Source organism: Daldinia caldariorum, assembly GCF_022478825.1.
Source record: "Daldinia caldariorum strain CBS 122874 unplaced genomic scaffold F4812scaffold_11, whole genome shotgun sequence".
Taxonomy (NCBI): Eukaryota; Fungi; Ascomycota; class Sordariomycetes; order Xylariales; family Hypoxylaceae; genus Daldinia; species Daldinia caldariorum.
In genome coordinates, this window is record NW_025953047.1 from 308,675 (window position 1) to 333,320 (window position 24,646).

General features: G+C 47.3%; 10 protein-coding genes across 10 annotated transcripts; 6 read left to right on the plus strand and 4 right to left on the minus strand.

Moving 5' to 3' along the window:
• Positions 1–1,245: 1,245 nt before the first annotated feature.
• F4812DRAFT_432471 (mitochondrial carrier) lies at positions 1,246–3,641 on the minus strand. Its single transcript, XM_047934534.1, has 2 exons — positions 3,016–3,641; positions 1,246–2,948 (listed from the first exon to the last, which is right to left on the minus strand). Exons 1-2 carry the CDS (start codon positions 3,466–3,468, stop codon positions 1,872–1,874), a joined length of 1,530 nt encoding a protein of 509 aa, XP_047789017.1. The 5' UTR covers positions 3,469–3,641; the 3' UTR covers positions 1,246–1,871.
• A 288-nt stretch (positions 3,642–3,929) lies between these two features.
• F4812DRAFT_432473 (ferredoxin) lies at positions 3,930–5,174 on the plus strand. Its single transcript, XM_047934535.1, has 2 exons — positions 3,930–4,510; positions 4,566–5,174. Exons 1-2 carry the CDS (start codon positions 4,296–4,298, stop codon positions 4,912–4,914), a joined length of 564 nt encoding a protein of 187 aa, XP_047789018.1. The 5' UTR covers positions 3,930–4,295; the 3' UTR covers positions 4,915–5,174.
• On the minus strand, positions 5,095–6,758 carry F4812DRAFT_62391 (Rrp15p-domain-containing protein). The gene has a single exon (XM_047939251.1). It carries the CDS (start codon positions 6,266–6,268, stop codon positions 5,276–5,278), a length of 993 nt encoding a protein of 330 aa, XP_047789019.1. The 5' UTR covers positions 6,269–6,758; the 3' UTR covers positions 5,095–5,275.
• A 491-nt stretch (positions 6,759–7,249) lies between these two features.
• On the plus strand, positions 7,250–9,102 carry F4812DRAFT_451660 (uncharacterized protein; the record flags this gene model as incomplete). Its single annotated transcript, XM_047936245.1, has 2 exons — positions 7,250–8,184; positions 8,301–9,102. 2 exons carry the CDS (start codon positions 7,250–7,252, stop codon positions 9,100–9,102), a joined length of 1,737 nt encoding a protein of 578 aa, XP_047789020.1.
• Positions 9,103–9,548: 446 nt separating this feature from the next.
• Positions 9,549–11,967, plus strand: F4812DRAFT_465444 (cytochrome P450; the record flags this gene model as incomplete). The annotated part of the gene is made up of 6 exons (XM_047938437.1): positions 9,549–9,993; positions 10,069–10,201; positions 10,273–10,331; positions 10,391–10,719; positions 10,780–11,314; positions 11,393–11,967. The coding sequence occupies 6 exons, from the start codon at positions 9,549–9,551 to the stop codon at positions 11,578–11,580; spliced, it is 1,689 nt and encodes a 562-aa protein (XP_047789021.1). The 3' UTR covers positions 11,581–11,967.
• A 1,113-nt stretch (positions 11,968–13,080) lies between these two features.
• F4812DRAFT_432488 (MFS general substrate transporter) lies at positions 13,081–14,633 on the plus strand. Its single transcript, XM_047934536.1, has 2 exons — positions 13,081–13,808; positions 13,864–14,633. Exons 1-2 carry the CDS (start codon positions 13,170–13,172, stop codon positions 14,584–14,586), a joined length of 1,362 nt encoding a protein of 453 aa, XP_047789022.1. The 5' UTR covers positions 13,081–13,169; the 3' UTR covers positions 14,587–14,633.
• A 326-nt stretch (positions 14,634–14,959) lies between these two features.
• On the minus strand, positions 14,960–18,114 carry F4812DRAFT_460271 (uncharacterized protein; the record flags this gene model as incomplete). Its single annotated transcript, XM_047937671.1, has 2 exons — positions 14,960–15,274; positions 15,331–18,114. The coding sequence occupies 2 exons, from the start codon at positions 18,112–18,114 to the stop codon at positions 14,960–14,962; spliced, it is 3,099 nt and encodes a 1,032-aa protein (XP_047789023.1).
• Positions 18,115–19,450: 1,336 nt separating this feature from the next.
• F4812DRAFT_451663 (ribosomal protein L5 domain-containing protein) lies at positions 19,451–20,091 on the minus strand (the record flags this gene model as incomplete). The annotated part of the gene is made up of 3 exons (XM_047936246.1): positions 19,451–19,827; positions 19,889–20,027; positions 20,089–20,091. The coding sequence occupies 3 exons, from the start codon at positions 20,089–20,091 to the stop codon at positions 19,451–19,453; spliced, it is 519 nt and encodes a 172-aa protein (XP_047789024.1).
• A 530-nt stretch (positions 20,092–20,621) lies between these two features.
• Positions 20,622–21,564, plus strand: F4812DRAFT_460273 (Sm-like ribonucleoprotein; the record flags this gene model as incomplete). Its single annotated transcript, XM_047937672.1, has 6 exons — positions 20,622–20,645; positions 20,719–20,727; positions 20,803–20,874; positions 20,926–21,234; positions 21,289–21,376; positions 21,434–21,564. The coding sequence occupies 6 exons, from the start codon at positions 20,622–20,624 to the stop codon at positions 21,562–21,564; spliced, it is 633 nt and encodes a 210-aa protein (XP_047789025.1).
• Positions 21,565–22,245: 681 nt separating this feature from the next.
• Positions 22,246–23,076, plus strand: F4812DRAFT_460274 (UPF0041-domain-containing protein; the record flags this gene model as incomplete). The annotated part of the gene is made up of 3 exons (XM_047937673.1): positions 22,246–22,318; positions 22,602–22,674; positions 22,815–23,076. 3 exons carry the CDS (start codon positions 22,246–22,248, stop codon positions 23,074–23,076), a joined length of 408 nt encoding a protein of 135 aa, XP_047789026.1.
• Between the last annotated feature and the right edge of the window lie 1,570 nt (positions 23,077–24,646).

Genomic DNA, 24,646 nt, shown 5'->3' on the forward strand with positions numbered 1-24,646 from the left:
AAAGAAAGGGGAACATAATTCTAGAAAAAAACCGCAACTTTCTTCCCCCCCCTTGCTGCTTTGGTCTTTTTTGTCTTGTTCCGAAACGCCACCGGTGTTATGGGTGTTATGAGCAGGGTGGGAATTAATAATCGCACATGTTTCTAAAGCCAAGTCGATTAGGGCGGGTCATTCAATCTTGAACAAGGTGATAGATGATAGGATGATATGTTATCCACTGCCCTAACGGCATGGTATTACTACCTTAGGTACCTATGGTAAACTATTTTACTTTTCCCCGTACCTATCGAAATACGGTATTTTCTTGATACTATTCAAGAAAAGGGGCTACTAGTTAACAAGCGCCTTGTTGACGCGAGTTACTATACGGCTCTCTATACACGGTGCTTGCAGATGCCAGCAGTCCTAGCTCGTACATATCCCGGCAGTGTACCCAATTTCCCGTAAAACTGTGCTGGAGAAAAGTTGACTTCCGTGCTGCTTTTGGCAATATTTCTTTCTTTTGTTTTCTTTTCTCTTCTCTGGGGGGTGTGTCTCGTTGGATTTCTGTTTCGTCTCAAGGCATTGTTTCTGACCAAGCTAGATTCATACATTCTTGTTCAGTCAAAGATAGTTTGTCCCCATCCTGCCTCTTACAAACAATGGATGCTCTCGTTTAGCATGACTTCTGCTCCTGGAGTGTATGATGTTGCTTGGGGATTTGGATAAGATGATACTTGCGCCTGTGGTTGGAGATAGCCGTAGTATGATTTTTCTTTAGACGACAGGGTGGCTATCAGTTCCATGATTTTATCTAGTTTCTCTTGGGTCTCGAGAATTCGTGCGTCAAATTTTGCTTCCAGATCTTTTATTCGTCTCTCTTGATCTTTCATAGCTTTGGCGATGTCGTCTGCTATCTTGTCTAAGCCAGCGCTGCCTTGACTGACGTTTATGATTAAGGGCGCTCCTTGATGGAGGTTATTGGGAAATGCTCCTTGTTGATGATTATCAGACATGATGATGTATGTCGATAAGGCGAATCGGACACGAGTAGATTTGCGTTTTTATCGGCGTTCTGCCTGCACAAATAGCTATCTGTACTTCTCGATATACACAGAAGTTCAGGATGCCGGATTGTTTACTGATGACTGAGAATGCTGTGAATCTTGTGGTGTAATTGTTATTGATGATCACCTGGAAAGTAACCAGAGCCTATTTCTATATAGACCTCAGGGCTGCTGCCTATAGGGATCGGGCTAAACAGCTCCGTGCACTGTTCCCCAGGCCAACAATATGCTGAATCATATTTTAGGCACCTTTTAAAACTAGCGTAAACGACAAAGGATATGGCAAATCAAGTCTAAATAAGCTGCCTAGGAGGTAGGTATATACTTATACCTGACTAGCAACTGAAATCATATTGAGCCTTTATTTCGAAAGACCAATATATGGTATAAGATACCTCCTAACCTAGGAATATTCTAGCAATTAGTTTCCATTGCACTCCATAATATACTAGAATAAAGGAAAAAAGAAGATTCCTGGTATCAAAGTTGAGAGTAGATAATATTAACTTTCTACAATCGAAAGAACGCCTATGTACAAGACCATGCGCAACCAATAAAGAATCAAGTCCATACGTTGCGTTATGTTGCGTTACGTTAGAGGTATAAAGGGGAATCATGCCATATCTCGTGAGGCGCTTTTGCTCTACTACTTTGTTTTTGTTTCTCTCCTCGAACATAAAAAAAATCAATGCAGAGTTGGAAAAAAGAGATATGGGAAATCCAGCATCGAATAACTCAGCTCCGCTCGACTCCCAGTTATTTTTCATCCGTTGCTGACGGATCGTCATATGATTGGAATTTCAAGGAGTTTCATACTAGAGTTGCTTAGAACTCTCCTTCTCCGCCACCTCCGGCCACTCCGGCCGTCCAGAGCCCTACGAGGCCCCACCAGCTGACTTTCCAGCCTCTCCAGAGGCCGTCTAGACCCTGGCCCTTCTTGTATACCACCTCGGCAGCAGTCTTGGGCGGTTGCTGCTTCGCTTTTCTGCCGCGGGACGAAGCCTTAGTTGGTACCGCGTACACTGCTCTTGAGCCCTCTTCGGTAGCAATCGAGTACATCGTACCGAATACCCCTCTATACGGCCCCGGGGTTACAATCGTTTCCAACTTGTCTGTTTGGTCGAGAGCTTCTAGATACGTGGGCTCCGACAGCACCGCCACCTGACCGCGGCGAAGTACCGTCTCCAACGGTAGTTTGATAAATAGAGACGCGGCCGAGGTGCAAAACTTGGCCACGGAGAAAGTCATAGGGGACTGCTCCCGATCAATTAGGAATTGGGTCCGTAGTACGAGGGGTGTAGATAGTGTGAGGAGCGGATGGACGAGAGAATTGAGAACAGTGGGTGCTATCAGAGACGATGGGCATAGCCACGAAGGTAAGGAGCGTAGGGTTGCTAGGGTCCGCCGCGGGGCGCGCCCGGTAGATGTGACGATCAATCTCGTCCGGACGAGATCAAGAGGGGATAGTATGAGGCCTGTTGCAACAGCGGCGGCAGCGGCAACGCATAACGAAACCCAAGGGTATGGCGAAGCAACGTCGACTAGCCTGTCAACGTCGTCCTTAAGTCCCAGGTCCGGAACGTTCAACAGCGCGCTCAGCAGGCTGCGCGACCAGTTCTCCAACAGTGACTGCAGTACAGTATAGAGGAATGTGGCATTTGTTCCTTTCCAGACCCCCCAGATCGACTCCTTGGACCATAATTGCGATAGCACGTCAAATATCGAGTCGGGTCGCTTCAGGGCAAGCTGATGTGGAAGGACTACGGGTCTAACAGGCGATTTGGCGGGTTCCGCCGGGGATGAATCTCTCCTTTTGGTTGACTTGGAGGAGGACGTAGGCGTATATGGGTTGTTAGTAGTGAAATATGAGGAACCTTCCGGGTCGGAGTCGGACTCGCCGCCCTGTAGTTATGTTAGCACCGCTAACCTCAAGAGCTAGACGATAGCTGTAGTAAATTTGTTGTTATACCTCGTCCCATACCGAACGCTTGGGAGCGATGATATTCGGGCTAGGAAGACTCAGACTAGAAAGATCTGGGCTGACAGGCCTCGGCGCGGGTTTCGAGGACGGTTTGGTATTTAATCCTCCCAGGTCATCTTGACTCCTCACTTGAAGAATTGTCTTGGCTACCTCGAAGGGTTGAGCCATCATTACCGACGTGTACTTCCATAATAACTCGTCTACTAAGCTCTTAACCGATTGTATGGTAGACGGCGATATGTCTTCAAGGTGATCCTTGTAGTCTATATCGGGGAAGATATCGCGGGCTCTGGATGCGTATTTGCTTGACGCCGAAGCTGTCGTCGTATTTGCTTGGGAGAAAGGATTCGGTTGTGATGGGAGCTTTCCAGTTTGCTCTCCTATGGAAGGTGGAATATAATAAGGACGGAGTGGGTTTACTCCTTCTTTCGTCGTGGTCATTTCGAGTGGAATAACTAATAGCCTTTCCTTTTTCTTTTTTTCTTATGTTTTTATGTTTTTTTTTTTTCGAATTTATACTCTTATACAGTCAAGTGATCGTATCTTTGTACGAGTGAAAGATACAAAGATAATCGTGGGGTTGGAGGGGACTGAGTTGTCTAAGCTATATTAGGTAAGCTAGGGGAACCAATCCAATGTGAGCTTCACTTTAAGCCAAGCTCGTGAGGTGGGATTATCTATGCGTGCCGGAGTGGTACGATAAGCCAGCCAATACATAGTAAATTTGTGTGCCAAAAATCCCATGCATTTTTTTCTCACTTTTCTCTGATCCGCGCTTATCGATAAGATAAACCTTAATCCACGATTGGCACCTCGGAGTTAAAGTGGTAAAAGGTCAGAGCTCCAACTTTTGGAAGTCGGTCATCGGCCGCTAACCTTTTTTATTCCTTGTACTCGGGCCGCCCAAGGCTTTTATCGGAGCTAATTGAATTCGCCTCTTTCTCATTCGTCGGAATTTCGTCGCATCGCATCGCTGAACATCGTCAACTTATCCCAGTTCGGTATTTTTTTTTCTTGTTAGACGCAAGCAACCTCCGATTCCCATGCTTGTTGGTAACTCTTCGGAATAGACTAAAGTTGCAATAAGAGCCTCATTTTCATAAATTCGATTATTTAACTGAGTCTTTATCCCGTCGACGATTTCTATCATCTATCAACTACTACTATTTCTGATGTTTTAGAGCTGAAATCCCTTTCTCTCTCCGTCCCGCTTTACCACCGAAATCCCCGAATCCGAGTCGCACCTCTTAAAACCTCATCTTGACACAATGGCGACTCCTAGAACCCTCGCTAGGGGTATACAGAAGCTTCAATTCTCCTCTTCCCAGTCTCTGTCCCGACCTGCCTTCTCCACATATAGCAAGATGAGATCTCGGATGCCTTCAATATGCCATACCCGAGCGACCACTTCCATTCTCCGACAATTTAGCACATCCCCTTTACGCCAGCACGGGCACATACATCCGCCGAAGCCAGGCGAGGAGTAAGACTTTGCTATGAGAACGGAAGATATTATTCATACACTAACCTCTCGCCAGGCTCTACGTGACCTTTGTCGACAAGGAAGGGAAGGAGCACAGGCTCGCGGTCTCCGCGGGAGATAACCTGCTGGACATTGCGCAAGCGCACGACCTGGAGATGGAGGGCGCATGCGGTGGCTCGTGTGCGTGTTCGACGTGCCACGTCATAGTCCTGGATGACGAATACTACGAGAAGATGCCCGAGCCCGAAGACGACGAGAACGACATGCTAGATCTGGCATTCGGTTTGACCGAGACGAGCCGGCTGGGTTGCCAGGTGGTTATGACCAAGGAGCTGGATGGACTGAGAGTAAAGCTACCCTCCATGACGAGGAATCTGCAAGCGAGCGATTTCAGCTCGAGGTGATAAAAATTATACGATCCGCTCAAAATCAAAAAAAAGGCGACGGATATACCAGAAAGCAAGCACTAGAGTGTACCAATACGATGACAGCTGAGGCATAGCATACCGGCGTGCTGGTGGCATAGCAGCAATTGGCGACCTGGATAAGACAGGCAGTCAGCCATTCGATATGATACGGATGTACTATACTCGCGGCAAGATAGCTATCTACCTCCTAATATAGCTTGGCTCGGAGATAGGGACGAAGCCCAACTCTTATTAAGGTCATGTTCATCAAGTAAATTTTTTGGTATCATTCCATAAAGGTGCGACGACTACAACAAATCCACATAAGTACGCGCGCGTATAAAGTAATAAAAAAAACTTAAGCTTCTTCCAGCGCCCCCTTCTTTAGTTTCCCACCACCCCCGGCGATAAGATCCAAGAAGCCCTGCCGACTCATCTCGTTAACCTTCTCCTGGCGCCTCTGAACACCCACGATACCATCTTTGCGCGTTTCCCTCTCGGCCTCGGCGGCCCTCTCTTGCGCCTCCCTGACGGCGCGGAATAACATGACGACGCCGCGGTGCGCCACCTTCTTCAGGCGCTTTTCCGTCTGCTGGATCTCCTGGGTGGACGTCTCGGGGCGGCCGTCCTCGTCGATAGCGCCGACCAATACGTCCTTCACGCGGCCCTTCTCCTGCGCCAGCCGCTTCTGTTCCCGCAAGTGCCGCCGCGCCTTGGCCTCGAGCGCGTTGTCGACGGCTTCCTTGGCGGCCTTGTGGGCTTCTACGCTGCGCGACAAGACCGGGTCGGCGCGCCGCGTGCTCGAAAGCTTTGTGGATAGAATCTTGGACATGGACGTCGCGAAGGCGTCGGGGTCGTTGCGTTTTGATTTTGATTTTTTGGATTGGCCGGCTGATGTGGGGTCATCCTCTCCGTCCGAGTCATCTCCTTCCTGGTCCCCATCATTATCATCATCATCGCTCTCCCCATCGTCCTCGTCTTTGCCCTCTTCGTCTTCTAATTCGTCTTCTGGACTCCTATCACGAGCGGCATCTTTAACGTGCTTCTTTGCTGGTTTATCCTGTCGTTTCGCAGGATGTTTTTTAGGCTTGCGCGCTGAGTCGCTATCCGAGTCTGAGTCCGAATTGGAGTCTGAACCAGAACCGGATGAGATGTCATCTACGGCGACATTGTCGAGATCTTCATCGTCGGAGTCGAGGAGGTTTACGGGCTTAAATTCGGTATTTGTGCCCTCTTCGTCCGAGTCGCTATGATATTCGGGAACCTTTCTTTGCTTCTTATTTGGTCTCTGAGACTTTGATTTAGCTCCGGAGTCTTGGTGGTTTCTCTTTTTGGAATTTGGACCGGCCATTGTGGAAGATATGCGATACGGTATGTTGGGGGACGTACTTGAATGCTGATGTCCAATTGATGCACCCCAGCTTCTCGACTTTTTTTTTTTCTTGGAAAACTTCAATTGCAATGTAAGGCCCCACTGAGTAGCTCGCTGATAAGCAAGATAAGAGGTCTAGGTTGACCGCCTACCAAAAACGTGTCTAATGTAGTACAGAAGCATCCTTGAATTTATAAGTCGTGTTTTAGTGTACTATGAGGTACCTTGTAGGTACTTCAAATCCTTTTTTCTTTTTTCATATTCCACTTACATGCACTTTCATATCTCCATCAAGGATAAGTGATTAAAATAAAATCATCGATGAAATCATTATTATAAAATTGAGCCACTCGACCAGCAAGTCGCTTACCAAGCAGCTGCAAAGACTGAGATGGATCAAGGTAAGCTTGACTTAAAAGCGGAAGTTGACTTCTTGGCCTTTCGCTCTCACTCCTATCTTTAACTCACTAGAGTTCCAATTCCTACATTTCCCTAAGCTATATCTTTCTGCACATTAAGGATGATATAATATATCACAATACTCGTCGTAGCCTCTTTTAACATAATATCCAAAGTTATAGACTTTGACCTATTAGGCATTTCTATCTTTCTTGGTATCGACCAAATAAAAAGGTTACCGGTTTAGATGAAGATCTACTCATCATGTACGTCTTTTGTTGACAACTGATATGCGGGGCAGGAATTTCCTCCCTTAAACAGGAAGTTCGATATGGGGGAACGTTGCAATCACATTCTTTAACCTACCTATATCTGCCGCTTGCCTTCTTTATAGATCTGCGATACGGTTTCGCACTTCGCGCATCTGTGTGAGCACAGCTTAAACTAATGCAGCTCCAGCGAGGGTGCAGGTGCGAATCCCAATAGGCCGACTCGACCACTTTTCAATCCTGACCTGGGACCGCTGTTTTGCACATAGACTTCCTGACATCAATAGCGACCATGAGACTACCTATATTTCTCAGCGGGTTAATCCTTGCTGCAGGTATAGCCCACGCCCAGTCTGAAGACGAAACCGGCGAACACCCAGGATGGCCGCGATGGTGTGGAAAAGTGTACGAGGCGGGATATCCGTCTTTCGAACCAGGCGGTCACACGACAGAGCCAGCTCCAATCAATCCGGATGGATCGCCGAACTTATACGTGCAGTTCAAGCCTCGACATAGCATCTACCTAGCCGGCGAGGGAAAGGGATCTTTTGTCGTCAAGGCTGAGTTGTCACCTTGGTTTGGTGAGGCGTGGGAGAATGCGACGAGTGGCGAAGAGTCGGCCGCGGAACCGTTCACGGATCTTCACTTCTCGATTAATCTGGCATCCGATGACGGTGATATCCATGTGCCTCTAGTTAAAGGCAGCGTGCCGATTAATACAACCAGTTCGGGGTTTGATTTTGATCTGTCTACTTTCGAACCGCGATTGGCACCGTATGAGGTCGTCTTAGTTGGCACGTCGGGGCTCAGTAGTCGCAATTACACAGCTAATAGCTCGTTTCGGTATCTTCCAGAAACAGCTCCTGGAGGGAGCGTGACCAAAATCGACAACCTGAACGGCGGGCTATTGTTTCGAAACGCGCAGACGGGCGACGCCTTCGTCCCCCTTCTGCCATACGGATTTTACGGCTTGTATAATGGATCCAATAGTACGGCTGAGAGTGACGAATTTGTTCATGGTTACTCAAGTGGCGGAAATGGTCTCAACGCTATCATTTCTTTGGCCGGATTTGCAGATACCAATCCGGTGTACGATAGCATGGACGCATCCACCATGCGCTTCATGTTCGATCTACGGGGTTCATACAAAAACTTAACCGAGGTTACCCAACGAGTGAATACTATTAAACATCATAGTTCACTGTTTGCCTATTGGACTGCCGACGAGTAGGCCCCCCCTGTGTTTATTCTCTTTTCTTTTTCTTCTTCTTCTTCAAAGATAAACGCATTCATCGTCGTCCTATCACTTAATAACCTCGTCAGCTAATGCTCACAATTACCAGGCCCGATGGTTGGCAGGTTCCTTTTGATGTAACGCCCGCAGCACAGGAACTGATCCACGATCTAGATCCGTATCATCCAGTAGCAGTGACTCTCAACTGCCAAGACTACTATTTCGGAAATTATTCAGCCGGCGGCGACATACTTATGCAAGACCCATATCCCATTGGGATTAATAGCACATTTTCCAAGTGGGGTACGGAATGCAACACCACGTTGGGGGACTGTGGATGTGATAATTGTGCCGGCAACCCTCAGGACGTGCCCCGCCGTCTCGACGGCTTGATCCAGTACGAGCGCTGGTTGGGCCGTTGGCCGCTTCCGAAGTTTCACAATCCACAGGCTTTCCACGGGGAGGACTACTGGTTTCGCGATCCGACACCAGCTGAAGCGTTCGTCATGAACGTGCTAGCCTTTAATCATGGCGCCACCGGTATTTTTGCGTGGACTTGGCCGACCAGCCAGACGCTATTCGAGGCGCACTCACAGATGGCAAGGGTAGTAACCAACCCTCCTGTGAGAGACTTCTTACTTGGTGGTCAACCCGACGGCAGTATCAGAATTGATAACGAAGAGCTAGTTGACATAGCCTATTGGGTTCGGGAGACTCAAATCATGATAAGCATAGTAAACGGGGCATATGGCGACATCAGCGGGCCGTTCTCAGTAAAGTTACCAGGATCTGGAAAGCGCATCGCAGATGTGCCATTTGGAGACCAGTCGTGGGACCTGGTAGGTGGCCAATTGGTAACTAACAAACTGCCGACAATGTCGACAAGTCTGGTAATTATTGATCGACTATGAGAGGGGATTGTGTGCAGTAGCGAACAGGAAGTCGAGTGAACACATCACCACCACTATAAAAACTGTTGTTAAGAGATAAAATGTGAAAAGAACCAATGACATTGTTACATTGTTCTCTGAGCTGTACTTGTGTAACCCCAAAGACTATAGGGGAGGCGTAGCATCAGTACTTTGCACCTACATGTACCTAAGGTACCGTGGTTATTCCCGGTCCTGGCAGTAATTAGCAAGAAAATTATACCTTGTCTACCTTACTACCTCAATTTTGCTCTATTATATCTAGTCCATCACCTCCATAAGATTTCTACGCCTATAAATATAGTATACCTGTTATAACTAGGTACCTAGTCGATGACTTATGTCTAATAGGTATTCCCTATTTTATACGCCCATGGTATCGGCCTACTTTTGTTTACCTTAGTTGCCAATACCTAACTTATCCCATGATGGATCACTTACACGCTATCTTTTCATATGGCCTTAACATGTGGCATGAAAACCGGCTTTCTCTACTCGCCGCTCTTGGCGCGCCTTTAGGTGTGCTTTTTCACCTTACTGTCGCCCAGATGGGGGACGTGGAAGACTTCATGTACACTCTGATCCCGACCATGGCGCTCATTGCGTTCGGCATCTTTTCGACCTTCGTCTACTTAGGATCTTCCATTCCAGGCGCCCTGACTGAATTAAGCCTTTTAGCAACTGCTTTTAACGCTGGCCTCTTTTCGAGCATGGTCATTTACAGATTGTTCTTCCATCGGCTGAGAAAGTTTCCCGGTCCTCTTAATCTCAAGGTCTCCCGGTTCTTCTCCGTATTCATGGTCGCAAAAGAAGTCAAGTTCCACAAAGACGTGGCCAGATTACACGAGAAGTATGGGGACTTCATTCGCGTGGGTGTGTACTTAATCTAGAAACAATCGTGTTCTTATTTGATCCTCGGCCACGAAGCAGCTAAGCGAAGACCAACAGGACCGCGTCATCTAGGTATCGTTAGAAAGTCCGCGATCCCAATCATATACGGCACAAATACATACTGTCACAAGTCGACCTGGTATGTGCTGGCGGACCCCGACCCTAATAATGCGTCACTCAACGCTTGTAGGTTAGTTTGGTTGAATTCGCTTTCGGGCATATATCTTAATTTTAGAAATCATGTCTAACTATTATAACCAGAGACCCTATTGAGCACAAGCGGAGGCATAAACCGTGGGATAAAGCGTTCGCGGTGAAATGTAGTTGATATCCTCCCCGTTTGTAAGAACCTTTCTTATACCTAATTCCGAAATCACAGCATTACAAACGTACGAACCACGGATACGAACACTGCCCAACAAATTTGTCCATCAAATCTCCGAAAGAGAAGTAATAAATGTGGCGGACTGGTCTAACTACCTTAATTTCGACATCATGGGTGAAGTTGGGTTTAGCGAAGACTTCAACTGCGTCTCAAGCGGGATCAAGAGCCCAGTAATCCAGGTCATCCAGAACCATATGTATTTCATAGGTCTCCTAAGTCATGTCCCCTGGTTGCTCAATATGTGCGCGAAAATACCGGCCGCCTCGAAGACATACTATCCCCTTTTGGACTATTGCCAATCCCAAATCAACAAGAAACGGGAGGTGAGTTGCTTGGAAAAACAAACAGCCTACCTACTAGGGACAATGCTCACGGGTCATTAGAGCCTTGCATTCGAAAAAGAGCCTAAAGACATCATGTCGTGGGTCATCAAAGCTGTCGTCGACAAAGATGTGTCTGCTTCGCCGACCGAATTGTCCCTCCGCGACGACGCCCGATTGACGATAGTCGCGGGGAGTGAGACGAGCGCAACGGTCTTGGCCAATACTCTATTTTTCCTGGCCAAGTATCCCCATGTCTTAAAAAAGCTGCAAGCTGAGATTGACAGCGTCATCCCGACCCCGGCGGACTGGACGTACGAGAAAGTGAAAACAATTAAGTACGTCGACAACGTCATTGATGAGTCCCAGCGCCTAAAGCCCGCTCTGCTCACCGGCGGTTATCGACAGACGCCGCCGGAGGGCATTCAAATCGACGAGCAGTTCATTCCGGGAAACGTATCCGTCTTCGTGCCTACACAGCTAATCCAGACTGATCCGCGCTACTGGAGACAGAATATGGAATTTATACCGGAACGGTTCGGAGAGCGGAGCGCTGAGATGGGTACCAATGGAGCCCCCTTTATGCCTTTTAGTTCAGGTGAGCGATGCTCTCCCCGCCCCCCGGATAACCCTTTGCAGTCCTAGTTAGTTTAGTTAAGTAACAGATCTATCGCAGGACCCTACGGGTGCATTGGCAAACATCTGGCTATGATGGTTTTGCGGATCTCAGTGTCCAGACTGGTGCAGCATTTCGATATCAGTTTTGCGGATGGCGAAACAGGGGAGGCGTTCGATACAGGGGCAAAAGACATATTCACTACTGCCCTACAACCTCTGGTCCTAAAATTCTCACCCAGGAAATGAGGCGCGGCGTCGGTTGTTACATCTAACATTCGACGTCCTGGGATTGGTGTCGAAATGATTTGGATACTACTTTATGATTATAATCCTTTTAAAATCCGACCTAAGCGAGAGAAGGACGAACCTATGATCTCAACTTTGGTTCTAAACTGCCATCGGATGAACTTCTCGTATGGGCGACAACAAGGAATGTAAATATAGAACTCTCCACTTGGCAAACGTCCAATGTTCGTACTGTTGGTTGTGATGTTCAGAACTGCGCCGCAAAGTTCGAAACAACAACAAATTATCGTCATCGTGAGACCTTTAAAGGCATTGTCCTCGTTACTAATATCGTACGTAGAGAGAAAATCAGATGTAAATCCATACCTCATTAGACGGCCCCTATGAAAAAATAAATAAGACAACACGGTAGCTTGTTAAAAAAAAAAAAAAAAAAAGGGGGGGGGGGGTAGTTAAGAGAGAAAATACATACCTAAGATGGGTATATGAAAATACCTCTGCTGCTCTTTGTGCACGGGGTCGTCAACCTCCCAATAGCGCACAACATTCTCCTGTTGCGGCAGCGCCGGCGCCCCGCTTTCGTATGCCACAGCCGTTCCACAAGTAAACGACCAAGCCGTTTGCCGTTAGCGCTGCGGCGCGAGTCGGTGGGTAGACGGAGCACGACCCGGCCCGGCCCGGCATGATAGACGGCCGAAGACTGCGTGGGGAATGGGGATCCCGAGAAAGGGGAGCGCGGACGCGATGCAAAGCGCGCCGAATGTAGACGAGGTAATTTTAGGCCAGGGATGTATACATCATGGGCATAGCTTTGGGCGTTCTGGCTAATACCAAAAGTGAGCATCGCCGCCAATGCTTTGTACTTGTTGGTGAAGAAGATGAAAATACCTGGCGTCAGATTTTCGGAGACAATTGTGATCCAAATTGCGCACGGGCCCTGTCTAATATCCCCCTGATTTGATTTAAAGGTTAAGGATGCTACCTGTAAGGACTCAGAAGTTAAAGTTACTTCGGGCTCTCTTCAAAGCGTGTATTTCCGGTAGTTCCGGAAATATCCATCATCGAACAACGTAGCATTAGATCGAATCAGATCGGGAGATAATTCACTATCTCAAGCTACTTATTTTATGTACCTAATCTTATTGTAATCTTCATAACCAAAGCCATTACAAAAGTATTGGATAGTTACAATATAGCTCCCATCTCATACTCCTTTATATTATGTAAATCACAGAGCGAAACAGCGGACTCCCGGTTCGCCCATTCCAGTAACTCCGACGGACCATCGTTGCCCGAGACGGAGCTGCGCCTTTGATCTCTCGGTAGAACTAGGGTCCCCTCCATTCAACCTCAACTTTCGCCGGAGTGAAAGCCAATATCTTCAATTCCCTTAGGTATACCAAAAGGAAAGAAAACGCCCTGGGCGCATACCAACCAACCTCTTTTTTATTTTTTATTTTTTTTTCGCACTCCATTAGGTGAAGAAGTAAGTATCCTTGGGGCGTTGCTTTGATGCCGATCTAATACATATATGGTATCAACGACCTATCTTCGGGCGCCGTTCCTAGCCTCCAAACCCTGATATCGCGATGCCATCCTCAGAGAGCACTGCTCGCGAGGGCGATAGTCTCCTCGGCCCCGAAGATCCCGTAAGCGATGAAGATTCCGTCCATCCTTCTTCCTCGTCGCTTCGAGGTCCTAGCAAATGGGCAATTCCCCTTCCCGGGAGTCGCTCGAGCCTCCTTCTCCTCCGGATTGCCGCGGCCATGTTCTCCTTCGTGGTCCTAGGCATGATGGTATCCACGCTAGGAGTCATGGTCCCGCAATTCGAGAGCTACTACGGCCTGACCGACTTCCACGTTTCCTTTGTCTTCCTCGTCTGGCCCGTCGGGTACTTGGTCGCCGCGTACCTCAACGACGTCATCCACGTACGGTTCGGCCAGCGGGGCATTGCTGCCATCGGGCCCTTATTCCACCTGATCTTCACCGTTGCCGCGGCATTTCGTCCGCCGTTCCCGGTGTTGCTCGTCGCATTGGCGATTGGGTCGCTTGGCACAGGGATCCTCGACGGCTCCTTTTGCGCCTGGGCCGGGGGCATGGAGAACGCGAATATCGTCCAAGGCTTTCTGCACGGCTCATACTCCGCAGGCGCGGCTCTTGGACCGTTTCTCGCCGGTACCATGCTGTCAGTCGGAAGCATGCCGTGGTACGCATGGTACTACGTTCTTGTAAGATACTTGCTTCTCTTCACATGCACACCGCCCAACTCACAAAGTCTTCTAGCTGGGTGCCTCCGTCCTCGAGGCTATGATATTGCTCTTCGCCTTTCGGTTCGAGGACTCAAGCAAGTATCAGAATGACCATCAACAAGCTCTACTGCCCCAGACGCGAGGCGAGACTGGCACAAACACCAAGACCGCTTTCTTCAAATATAATGTCACATGGATTTGCGCTGCTTATTTTCTAGCCTACATCGGCACCGAGAACGGGATCTCCGGCTGGATTGTAGTTTTTATGCAGCGAGTCAACCACGCATCCGATTACTTGGCCAGCCTCTCGTCTTCCGGTTTCTGGATAGGCCAAGCGGCTGGGCGCCTCCTGCTTGGGGTCGTCACCGATAGGGTCGGCGTAAGGGTCGCGACGATAGCCTACCTAGTAGCTGCTCTTATATTCGAACTCCTCTTTGCTGCAGTTCACATCCCCGCTATCTCAGCCGTTATGATAGCGTTATTAGGGTTCTGTATTGGTCCATTATTCCCAGCCGGTGTCGTTATGATGACTCGCCATCTACCACGAGAGTTACACGTGGGAGCCATCTCGTTTGTAGTGTTAATCGGCCAGGTTGGAGGCGCATTACTGCCTTTCGCTCTCGGTGCACTGGCCGATACTCTCGGGATCCAGGTCTTTCAAATAGTAGTCTTCGCCCAATTGGCCGTAACACTTCTGATATGGTTCACATTTCCAAAGCTATCACAGAACACGTCACGCAGGGAAAGATTAGAATAAGAGGTACCTTAGGAAAATAGCAAACTGCGTCAACCATTAACTACCCACTCAACTGCTAAGATAGTGAAATTTTCTGTGAAAAAGAGTAATAATGCTCTGCGTGCCTCTTTCTCCGTGCCCACTTTGTATAGATCGTTTCAAAGTTTCTAACGATTACTGACTTAGAGCGAAATTTTCATCTACAACATACCCCTTCCAGGAACCATATTGAGCCAAGACCTCAAGCTAGTTTTTGATATTACTTCCATCTTTCCTCAGCAGCTTTCGTTTTGTTCGATATCAACGGGTGCGACCCTATGTGAACGTCGACCACGATAAAGACCCCAGTCCGAAGGCAGATAACTACCTACAAACCCGCAATCTTGCACTGTTTTTAACCCGAGATTGTTTCCTCTCTAGCTATGCGTATTGCATTCTTGACTCGCGCTGTCTGCTGTTGCCACTCTGCATATGCCTGACTACGATGCTTAGACATGCATCTAGATCGGAAGTCTTCTGTCTTTTCGGATAATGCTTCGTATAGGGTCGCAAATTCCAAGCACCTTTTTTCTGCCATAGCTGAAATATTGTGCCATTCTTCTGCCTGATGTTTGGCTATATTTTCTGTGACTCTAGTGCCGTTACGTTTATACTCATTTACAATAGTAAAGATTTTTTGCTCTCGCGTCCTTAGATGTTCTAGGAGAGACTGCATTCGCATTAGCAAACTATATTATGTACCCTGATGTGAGGTAGAACGCTTACCATAGAAATGAAATGAAGAGTATCTATGACACTATCAGATGCGTCTTCAACTGCTTTCTTCCATCTCGTCTCGTTCTTAGATCCCAATGTTGGATTATTATGCTGCTTACTGTGCGCCCTTGGTCCTTTCCCATCGTAAACCCCCATGGAGCCGATAGGTTCAGGGAATGGGCGTTTTAAGCCATCCCGTGGGTCCATTGTGACTTTCGGGCGAGCCCATGAAAGCTGTTTCGCTGGCTGATGGTTAGTTTTCCTATCTACTGCTCTCCGCTCAACATTTCTATGAGGCTCTTCTCGTTCATAACCCTGAGCGACCCTTGAAGCAAAGTCTACAGATTTTGGATGAAGCTGTGGGGCCGGGGACATAAGACCATCCGTACTTTCAGCCAACGGTATTTCACTCGGGCTTGACTTTGAGGCCATTCGATACTTAGGATCGGGTATATATCGATGATTATCTGGATCATTTAGGGTATCTGACTGCGCTATACCTTCCGCCCGAGGTTTCGAATAATTAACTGACGGGAGAAAAGCTGGTGGTGGTTGTGGCTCAAGTTTTGGAGGTGCTCGTAGAGGCACAGATCGTTCATGACTGTATTGTACCTGGTGCACATCTGATGACGGGAATGTTTCTTCGTATTCGGCGAGCTCCTGTCTTCTCTGGAGTGGGTTATATCCGAGGACTCCTTCATTACCCGCAGTTCTACTCGAAAATTCCTTCCTAATATTTGAACACTGAATAGCTTCTCCTGGATTCATATTAACCTGGTAGTGGCCCTCTGATCCCACAAGAGGGGATTGTTTGCTTCCTGTTAGAGAAGTGGCCTTATTTCCATGGTCGACGGGTACGCCGAAGTCGCCTAGGCTCTTTTGAGTGTCTCTTCTGCGAATCTCTCTCTGGCTAGAATATCCACTTTGACCCGACGACAGTGACTTGGCTTCCTGATCCAGACTTGTTTTGAAGTCTGGTTTGCTCTCGAGTCCCTTCGAGTTCTTGTCTTGATTGGGAACTTCCTGCTTCCCTAATACTTTAGAATTGTCCCAGGAATTATTTGATAATCCTTGACTTGGTGAGCCACCCTGTTTGCCTGAATGGAGAGCATGACTACCCTGAACCTCGACCGAATATTTAAGCTCCTTATGAATTGCCGGAGATTCGAATGCCGTTTGTTCTGCCTCGTCCCCGGCAATACCCTCCGCAAATACCAGGGCATCTGAATTGTTTTCAGAGACTTTATGTGCACTAGGCACGCCAGGTCCTTCATATGTACCTCTTCGTGAAGAAACTGCATCTGCATCCATGCCTGGCTCTGGGTCATCCATTATAGCTTCGGCCTGTGATTTTTCCGAATTATTCGCGGTAACAGTGTTCCGTTCGGTGGATCCATTGCTTTCCACCTTCATAGGAGCGAAGGCAGGATTCCTGCTTGGCACAATATTTGGACCAGAGTCGGAAACATTAGGTTTCTGACTTTTAGGCTGTTTAGACTTGAATGGCATAGGTTGTGCCGTTTGTAGGGCTTCTTGGGACTTCTGCTCGTGAAAGTCCATAAATTTATCTATATTCTTATTGGATTTCTGTCCGTATGTTCGTGTAGTATTGCTTTTTGGATTCTTCAACTTCGGTTCAGGCTGTAACGGGCTTCTCTTCTTTTTTGAGTTAGCTCCCACATCTACTTCAAGCCCACTAAGTGAGGCTTTATTGAGGCCTGGACCTTTTAATGATGACCTCTCTTTTTCCTTTGCTGAGGACGGCAGTATATACTGAGCATCGCCACCTTCATCGCCGTCCTCTATTACGATCGGGGAAGCAGGGCGAACCTGTTTCTGACTGCCTGAACTCTGTTTACTCCCCGACTTCGGATCAAATACTGACTGGGGCTTGGTACTGGCATTGTCCCTTTGAGCTACTTGTGTCGGTATATCATCCTTTCGTCCTCCGTAGAATGACTTTTTCGGTAATCTGGCAGCAGACGGCTTTGGTTTCGCCTGTTTCTCGCTGGGAGATGATGGTGAATTCCGTACCACCTTATCGTGTTTTCCAAGTTCCTGGTCCTTATCGGCTTTCTGAAAATGACGTGATTTGAGATTCTGAGTTGTCAGGGGCTTGGCTTTGGTGTTCTGTGTATCCACAGGACTTGCAATCTGCTTAGTACGTTTCGGCGCTGTATTGGAAGCAGGCTCGGCTTTGCGTTGCCGACCTTTGGTGGAGTTTGCCTGATTTGATTCTTTGGCCACGGAAACATCTTTTTTATTACCCTTTTTATCAGGGGCCTTTTTCTTTCCACGTCGTGGGGTAGCTTCTGCGATATAAGTACTGTCTGACCCATCTCCATCGCTTTCAGGCATTTCGAAATCGCCGTCGCTCTCGTCCGAAACTGTGCTACAATCGCTCTGTCTACCTGCAATATCCCTGGAGCCCTCTCCAGGGGTTTGCGTAGCTTCGGCTTCGGTTTTACGGCGTAACTTAATATGATCGTCAAAATCAGACGCAAATGAACGGTGAGATGGAGAATCCGGAACAAGCATATCATAAGGATTGGGCATATAGTTATCTCGAGGGATAGGTTCCGTGTCCGCTAACGCGGCTTGGGAAAAGAGACTGCGGGTCATAGGCTGCCCTGACTCCCCCTGGGTTTGTTCGTTTTTTATGGCTGGCGATGACGAACGTTCATCTGGATTAGAACTTGTAGAAATAATAGGATCATTTGGGAGCTCAGAAGGTGGGTTGCTTTGTGTCATTTCCCAGTTGTCATGAGAATTTTGCCGCCACTGACAAGACATATTTCTCGTTTCTACTATAAGAATAGTTAGCACGCGAGTATGGTTACAGGTAGGTATATACATGGGCATTCAAAATCCATGAATATGCGAGCCAAAATCATAGATAGAAAAAACATGAGTTGATATGGCTTAGGAAGAGATATTTCTTCGAGAGAATGATAACTTACCATGCTATCCATAGCTTATATTTGTGACCCTTTATCATTTATCAAGGTAATCCCTTATAGATGCGCTGGGTAGGTAGGTTGGAAAAAAGATCCTTCTCAAGTCTTCGTTGACAATCCGTAGTCAACTCTAGCAAGACCGAACAGAAGGCTCGGCAGAAGAGAGATGATACCGGATACCTGCCCTAGACACCTACAGGTAGTAAGTTTACAGTAGAAGGAAAAAGGGTGGGCTAGATTGTAGCACACAATCAGTTGATATAATCGAGACTGAAGACAGGTAGATATGGTCAACCCACACTCAACGGCGGGACCTTACAGAGAAAACTTTTGGAAGATGTTAGGGAGAAAGTTGATGAATTTTTAGTCGTTAGGTAAAGGTTGAGATTTTTGAGTGAACTGATCAAGTAAAGAAGCCACAGTCGGACAATAAACAATAAGAGATGTCTTCGTACCTTCCCCCTTTAAACCCGCTATGACTAACACGCTGAAATGTATGTGCCGTACACATAAGCTGATAGGTTGTTAATAGGTAGCACCTGCTTACATTCGTACCTACCTACTTACTCTACCCAATGTATACTAGGTAGTAACAGTTTAATTAAGCCTGCGGTAGGCTATCACCTGCCTAGTACCTAACCTAGGCATATACAATGTATAACAGCCCGAGAGGTACGCTATATCAATAGACATCTAAGCCCAGAATAGTTGAGGTTAGGTAATTAACCACAGAATAGCCTTATAAGCAGATTGCAACTCACTAAAAGCAAATACACTTATACCATAAACCAGACTTATTTCAAAGCTATCAAGCAAGTACAGGTCTTGGTAAAGATAAAAACGTATAGGTAATATTTACCTTATTTACCTAGGTACTCATGATTGAAGACCGTATTTAACCTTCAACTCATCAACAATAGGCTAGAGCTCTGAAGGTCTTGGGATATCACGTAATTTTCATTAATGCATGGAAAGCCGGCGATGCGCCGGTCGGTCTCTGAGGCCGCAGCTGACTTAATTCAAGTCATGCTAGAATAGCGATGTCACTCGCTAGAATTCAGTAGATACATTTCCTCGACCTTGAGTCGTTTTTGTCCCTGGAATCCTCCTGAATCAATGCAACCAGCCAACGCCATGTAGTTTTCTTCCAATATCGTCTAGTGTCCGAGTATTTATCGGACAATGCCGTCGAAGCGCTGCTTGAACCATTTGACGGTCTCGTCGCGGTTGATGCGGTGGCTGGCACCGATTCTGCTCTTGGCTCGGCGACGGCGGGTGACACGCTCGCCAGGGCGGGTCATGCAGCAGTAGAAGTCCATACCGTAGATACCGATGGCGGGGTCGTACTTGATTCCAAGATCGATGTGCTCGCTGATACCGAAGCCAAAGTTCCCGGTCTCGCTGAAGTTGCGCTTGCGGAGTTCGTACTCCTTGACCTTGAGGCCACGCTCGAGAATTTCCTCGGCCTTGGGGCCACGGACGGTAACGTGGACAGCGATCTTTTCGTTACGTCGGATACCGAAAGTTCGGACGGTGTAGCGGGCCTTGCCTGTCGCGCAATTATTAGGAATGATTGAAATAGCAATCTTTAAGACCGTAATTCAACTTACTGTATACGGGGGTCTGACCGCTCAGCTGCTCCAAAACCTTCGCGGCACGAGTCAATCTGTCACCAGATTCACCAACGGAGATGTTGAGAACGAGCTTCTGGATGCGGAGCTCCCGCATGGGGTTCTGGGCCTTTTCCGACTGTTCACAGCAAGTATCAGTAACCGCATTATCCAAACGGAAAACAAGGAAATAAACATACCATGGTGACTGGGCTGGTGGTTAGTAACTATCGCGAAAAGGTTTGGAAGATATCGTTGTCTCTCGGCTCGAAGTTTTGGCGATAGTAAAGATACGAAAAATAAGCACCCACAAAATTTCGCAGTGGTAAAAAGGGTTTCTTTGCCCTACTGCAAAATGGAGCTTACTTGAGGCTTGTGCTTTTGCAAAGTCTGAAAGTGTGGCTAAAAAAGGACAACTTTGGTGGGGTCCGAGCTTCTTGAATCTGAACCTTACTCATCCAACGTTTTAGTGTTAGCGTCAAATATATGCGGGTCTATATTTTAATGGAGCTTTTAGTACTTCAGCCTTGAGAATGCCGCCTCGTCAATTTTCGACCATTGAGCTCCGCCTATCTATTACTATCATATCCGAAGCTCAGACTCTAAACCATCACCGATTAGACGCGACGGATAACCGCTAGAGACGCAACTGAAGTCTTTCTGACTTCGAATACGCAGACAGACAATCTTTACGACTAGTTGAGAAGCTCCTTTGGAGCTAATCATCGCAAAGATGTCGAACAAGCAGGGCAAAATGGTACGTCGTCTCCCTTAATCGGTTCATAGCTTCATCGTTGACATTACAGGCTGACCAAACGGATGTTCTCTAGGCCGGTTATGTACGTGCCCCTTTGTCGCGTCACTTCGTGCGGCACTCTGAGTTATACGCGTTTCATACCTACTAACTGTTCTAGATCAACTACCGGATGAGGGTTACGTTGATGGACGGCCGCCAGATGACGGGTCAGATGCTTGCTTTTGATAAGGTAAGCAGCATATATTCATGGTTTGAAGGATACCAGCTAATTGCTTGGTAGCATATGAACCTTGTCCTCGCCGATACTGAGGAGTTCCGACGCGTAAAACGAAAGCAAACAAAGCCTGCAGCTCCTGGCGCACCTGGCTCAGCGGCGACCCTGACGATTGAGACAGAAGAGAAGCGTACTTTGGGTTTGACGATTTTACGGGGTGCCCACATTGTTTCTCTGTCCGTCGAATCTGCGCCTCCGGCCGATCCTAGCACGCGACTTGGAAAGAGTACTCCTGGTGGTTTGCCTACTGGCTTAACTTCTGGTCCCGGTGTTGCGCGTCCTGCCGGTCGTGGTGCAGCTCCATCGTCTCTTGCTGTAAGTTAAACATTTGATGGTACTGCTGCTCTTGAAAATATTAACAATTGCTAGGGTCCGGCTGCTGGTGTTGGTGGCAGCGCCCCCCCTCCTTTCCCTCAGTTTGGTGGAGCCCCTGGATTTGGACCTGGACGAGGTGGTCGTAAGTATTTTGAATTCTGAATATCAAACAAGAATTTGTGCTAAATGTATTTACCAGCTCCCGCACCTGGATTTCCTCCGGGTGGATTCCCACCGCCAGGCTTCCCTCAGAACACTCAGTTCCCGCCTCCCGGATTTAATCCTGCAGGTGGCCCTCCTCCGGGATTTAATCCCCCACCAAGAAGATAATCGTAGAGCCAAAGTCCGGTTCTAAGTTCAAGCAGTCCTGCCGAGTCACAAGTGGAGATACCATTGGCGTTTGGGGTGATGGCCAAAAACTACGTAATGGATAGCACTGAAATGGTGGAATTGCGTTCTATACTCTACATTAGTTAAGAAGACCTCGATTTTAGCACCATGTTGGGTCTCGAGAATTCTAGGCCAATTCATTAGTTGCCCGTATGAAGGTTGATATCGGCAAACATATTACTGAGAGGATGAGGTAGTTATCTTGCGTAGGAATAAAAATGCATATTACGTACATACACCATGTTTTTTTGGTTACATAATCTAATGCATACCTAGGAGGTAGGTAATTACCTCCCTACCTTGAAAATGTAAGGTATGGAAGGATGTAATGTTTGCTACAATAAGCGGGACCGGCTGACGACAGCTGGGTGATTGATGGTTGGATCTAAGTTTAGCATGTACTTAGGTATCAGGTACGTAAACTTTAAAGGCTTATTTTTTTGATTGTCCAACAAATTTAGGCCCGCCAAACAGGGCGCCCCATTGGAAATTTTCCATGTGTTCCGAATCGGACACCCGACCATTTTCCCAAGCCGGCGCGCAATTTGAACGACATCACTTACATCACAAAAACATTCTCTCTTCGCCCTCCAAATTAATATCCCCGGTGATAGCTTCAATATGGCCGCCTTCGTCAAAGCACTCAACGCTAAGATTCGGTCGAACCCGACTCTAAGTTACTTCTGTTCGACGCGTATGTGAATCCCCCCCAACTACCTTTTTCCGGTATACGGACTTTACCCCCGTGAAGTCCGATGCTATTCGCGATGAAATAAAACTCGCACTCGCATGTTCGAACGGTGGTTTTCGAGTAGCGCATGAGGCTAGATATAGTGGATGGGCTCATGAGTTCCTTTGAAGCCCCGCATTCTAGACCTTTAGCATCGTTCTTTACTGGCGCAATATGCGATCATCTATGGCATGATGCGCTGCCGTCGACATGATAGACATTAGTTACTAACTTGGTTTGTAATTAGATTTCTGGGGTCCTGCATCGAACTTCGGTATTCCCGTCGCTGCTGTTCTCGATGCGCAGAAATCGCCTGACCTGTACGTTAATCCATTTACTTACCGTATTGTTCCGTGACGGAGTGTATGGGGTTAGCTTCGCAAGTCGATGAAGCAGCATTTCTTTCGTTTGTCCACATTTTATAAACGACTCCTTAAGCTAAATCGCTTCCCAACTACAGAATTTCCGGTCAAATGACCCTGGCTCTCTGCATCTATTCAGCCACCTTCATGCGATACGCCCTCGCCGTGACGCCCAAAAACTACCTCCTCTTCCTATGCCATTTTATCAACGAGGGTTCGCAATTAACACAGGGTTACCGATATCTCCAATGGCACCATTGGGGCGGCAAGGAGAAGGCTGGTGTCCTAGGCGCCGTAGAAGGAGCGAAAGAGAAGGCTGCCGCAGCTGGTAATCAGATCAAGGAGGTCGCTTCGAAATAAACATATTTCATATATCTGATGCGTTCGTGCCGTCAATTCTTATGGGAACCTGTCACTAGCGATATTATACATTCGACAAAAGAACCCGCATGTTTGCGTTTAGAGTGAACTTGACTCTTCGGCAGAAGGGTTAAGGAGGATTGAAACTGGTCTAGATCGGACCGGACCTTCGTTGGGGACGAGGTGCAATAACTGTATTTCAATTGCATTGAGAGGGTACTAAGATTATTCTCGCGGTAGTTCATTAGAATTGAAGTTCTGTTGATTCCAATATATTAGCGTGTACGTATGTCACTAATGAAGAATAATCGTATGTTTTTCAACTTCCTCTCTGCCTCAAAAAATGCTTCTCAACATCGGATTACGGCCGTTTCCGATACGTAAGTCTCTATCTTTATTCGATGCCTACTCTCAAGTTTCGGTTTATTCGTCTTGTGGTCGAAACGGAGCAAATGCCCGCGAGTGGAGATGGGCAAAACAAAGGCAAGACAAGCCAAGATTATTAAAATCGTTGATATGATCGTTGCTAGACTCTGTAGTGTATATTTTTATCTCACCCCAAACCTATGTCTACCGAAGCACCGAGCACCAATTAAGCTAACCGCGAAATTCCCTCCTCGGCACGTGAAACGCCCAATTGGTGCTCAGAGCTCATTTCCATATTTGGAAAGTATAGCAATGATATGGCTTTGGTTCGCTCGTTAAGGTAGGATTGGCTGCAATATACTTCAGGTCAAAGCAATATAAGCCATGAGCGAACAAGTAGTATCAACGAATTACCAACTTCAATTTGGTCCTATTTGCCCATATCCAATCCTGTCGACGTAACGGACACCCCCACGCTTAAAACATGGAGGTGCTAACCCATGATAGGTGGTCACATGTACGCTCTGACGACGCATCTCGTAAACTCTAGGTAGAGCTAAATTAGAGAGGGCGTGATGTACTGTACGTGACGTACTCTACTGTACATACCTCCTGTGCCCTGTAGGCATCAGAGTTTCGAGGATACTTTAACCCTCGTCATGCTCATCACCCTCATATCAATACCATGTACTTCAACTGCAGTAGGGGTGCTCATCTGACACCAGCCGGAACGAAACCTATCTTTCATGGGTATCGGATACACCTGCCTGTTGTGAGGCTTTATTGAGAAACGAGGAGACAAGAAGCCCGGGATATAAGAATAGGAATAGGGGTCTATAACTCGCTCAACGACGAGTGGGGTATTAGATGAAACGCCAACCCAACCACAAGTTCGCAGTCGTATTATATTGTCTACCTACTACTATGGATTATAACATAGCCAAGTAAGTTGCCAATGTATCGGTCGGAGATAATATAAGCCAGGCCCTTTATTCAGCCTCATACGAAGTCAAGCGACCATGTGACAGAAAGTATCAGTCAGGGCTAGAAACCAAACAAAACATCTTAGGCAGTATAAATAGACAGAAAAATCACGCATCTTTACTAAAATGGTTCCTTGGCGTTTCGTGCCGAGAGGAAAAAAAAAACAGTTGAGTCTACATAGTACGGAGCCAAGTACGGACAAGAAATATGATATAGCAGA

Coding starts and splice junctions, on each gene's coding strand:
- F4812DRAFT_432471 (XM_047934534.1), bottom strand. CDS start 3,468: ATGACCACGACGAAAGAAGGAGTAAACCCACTCCGTCCTTATTATATT. Junction 2,949..3,015: donor AGCGTTCGGTATGGGACGAG/GTATAACAACAA, acceptor ACATAACTACAG/GGCGGCGAGTCCGACTCCGA.
- F4812DRAFT_432473 (XM_047934535.1), top strand. CDS start 4,296: ATGGCGACTCCTAGAACCCTCGCTAGGGGTATACAGAAGCTTCAATTC. Junction 4,511..4,565: donor CCGCCGAAGCCAGGCGAGGA/GTAAGACTTTGC, acceptor ACCTCTCGCCAG/GCTCTACGTGACCTTTGTCG.
- F4812DRAFT_62391 (XM_047939251.1), bottom strand. CDS start 6,268: ATGGCCGGTCCAAATTCCAAAAAGAGAAACCACCAAGACTCCGGAGCT.
- F4812DRAFT_432488 (XM_047934536.1), top strand. CDS start 13,170: ATGCCATCCTCAGAGAGCACTGCTCGCGAGGGCGATAGTCTCCTCGGC. Junction 13,809..13,863: donor ACGCATGGTACTACGTTCTT/GTAAGATACTTG, acceptor AAAGTCTTCTAG/CTGGGTGCCTCCGTCCTCGA.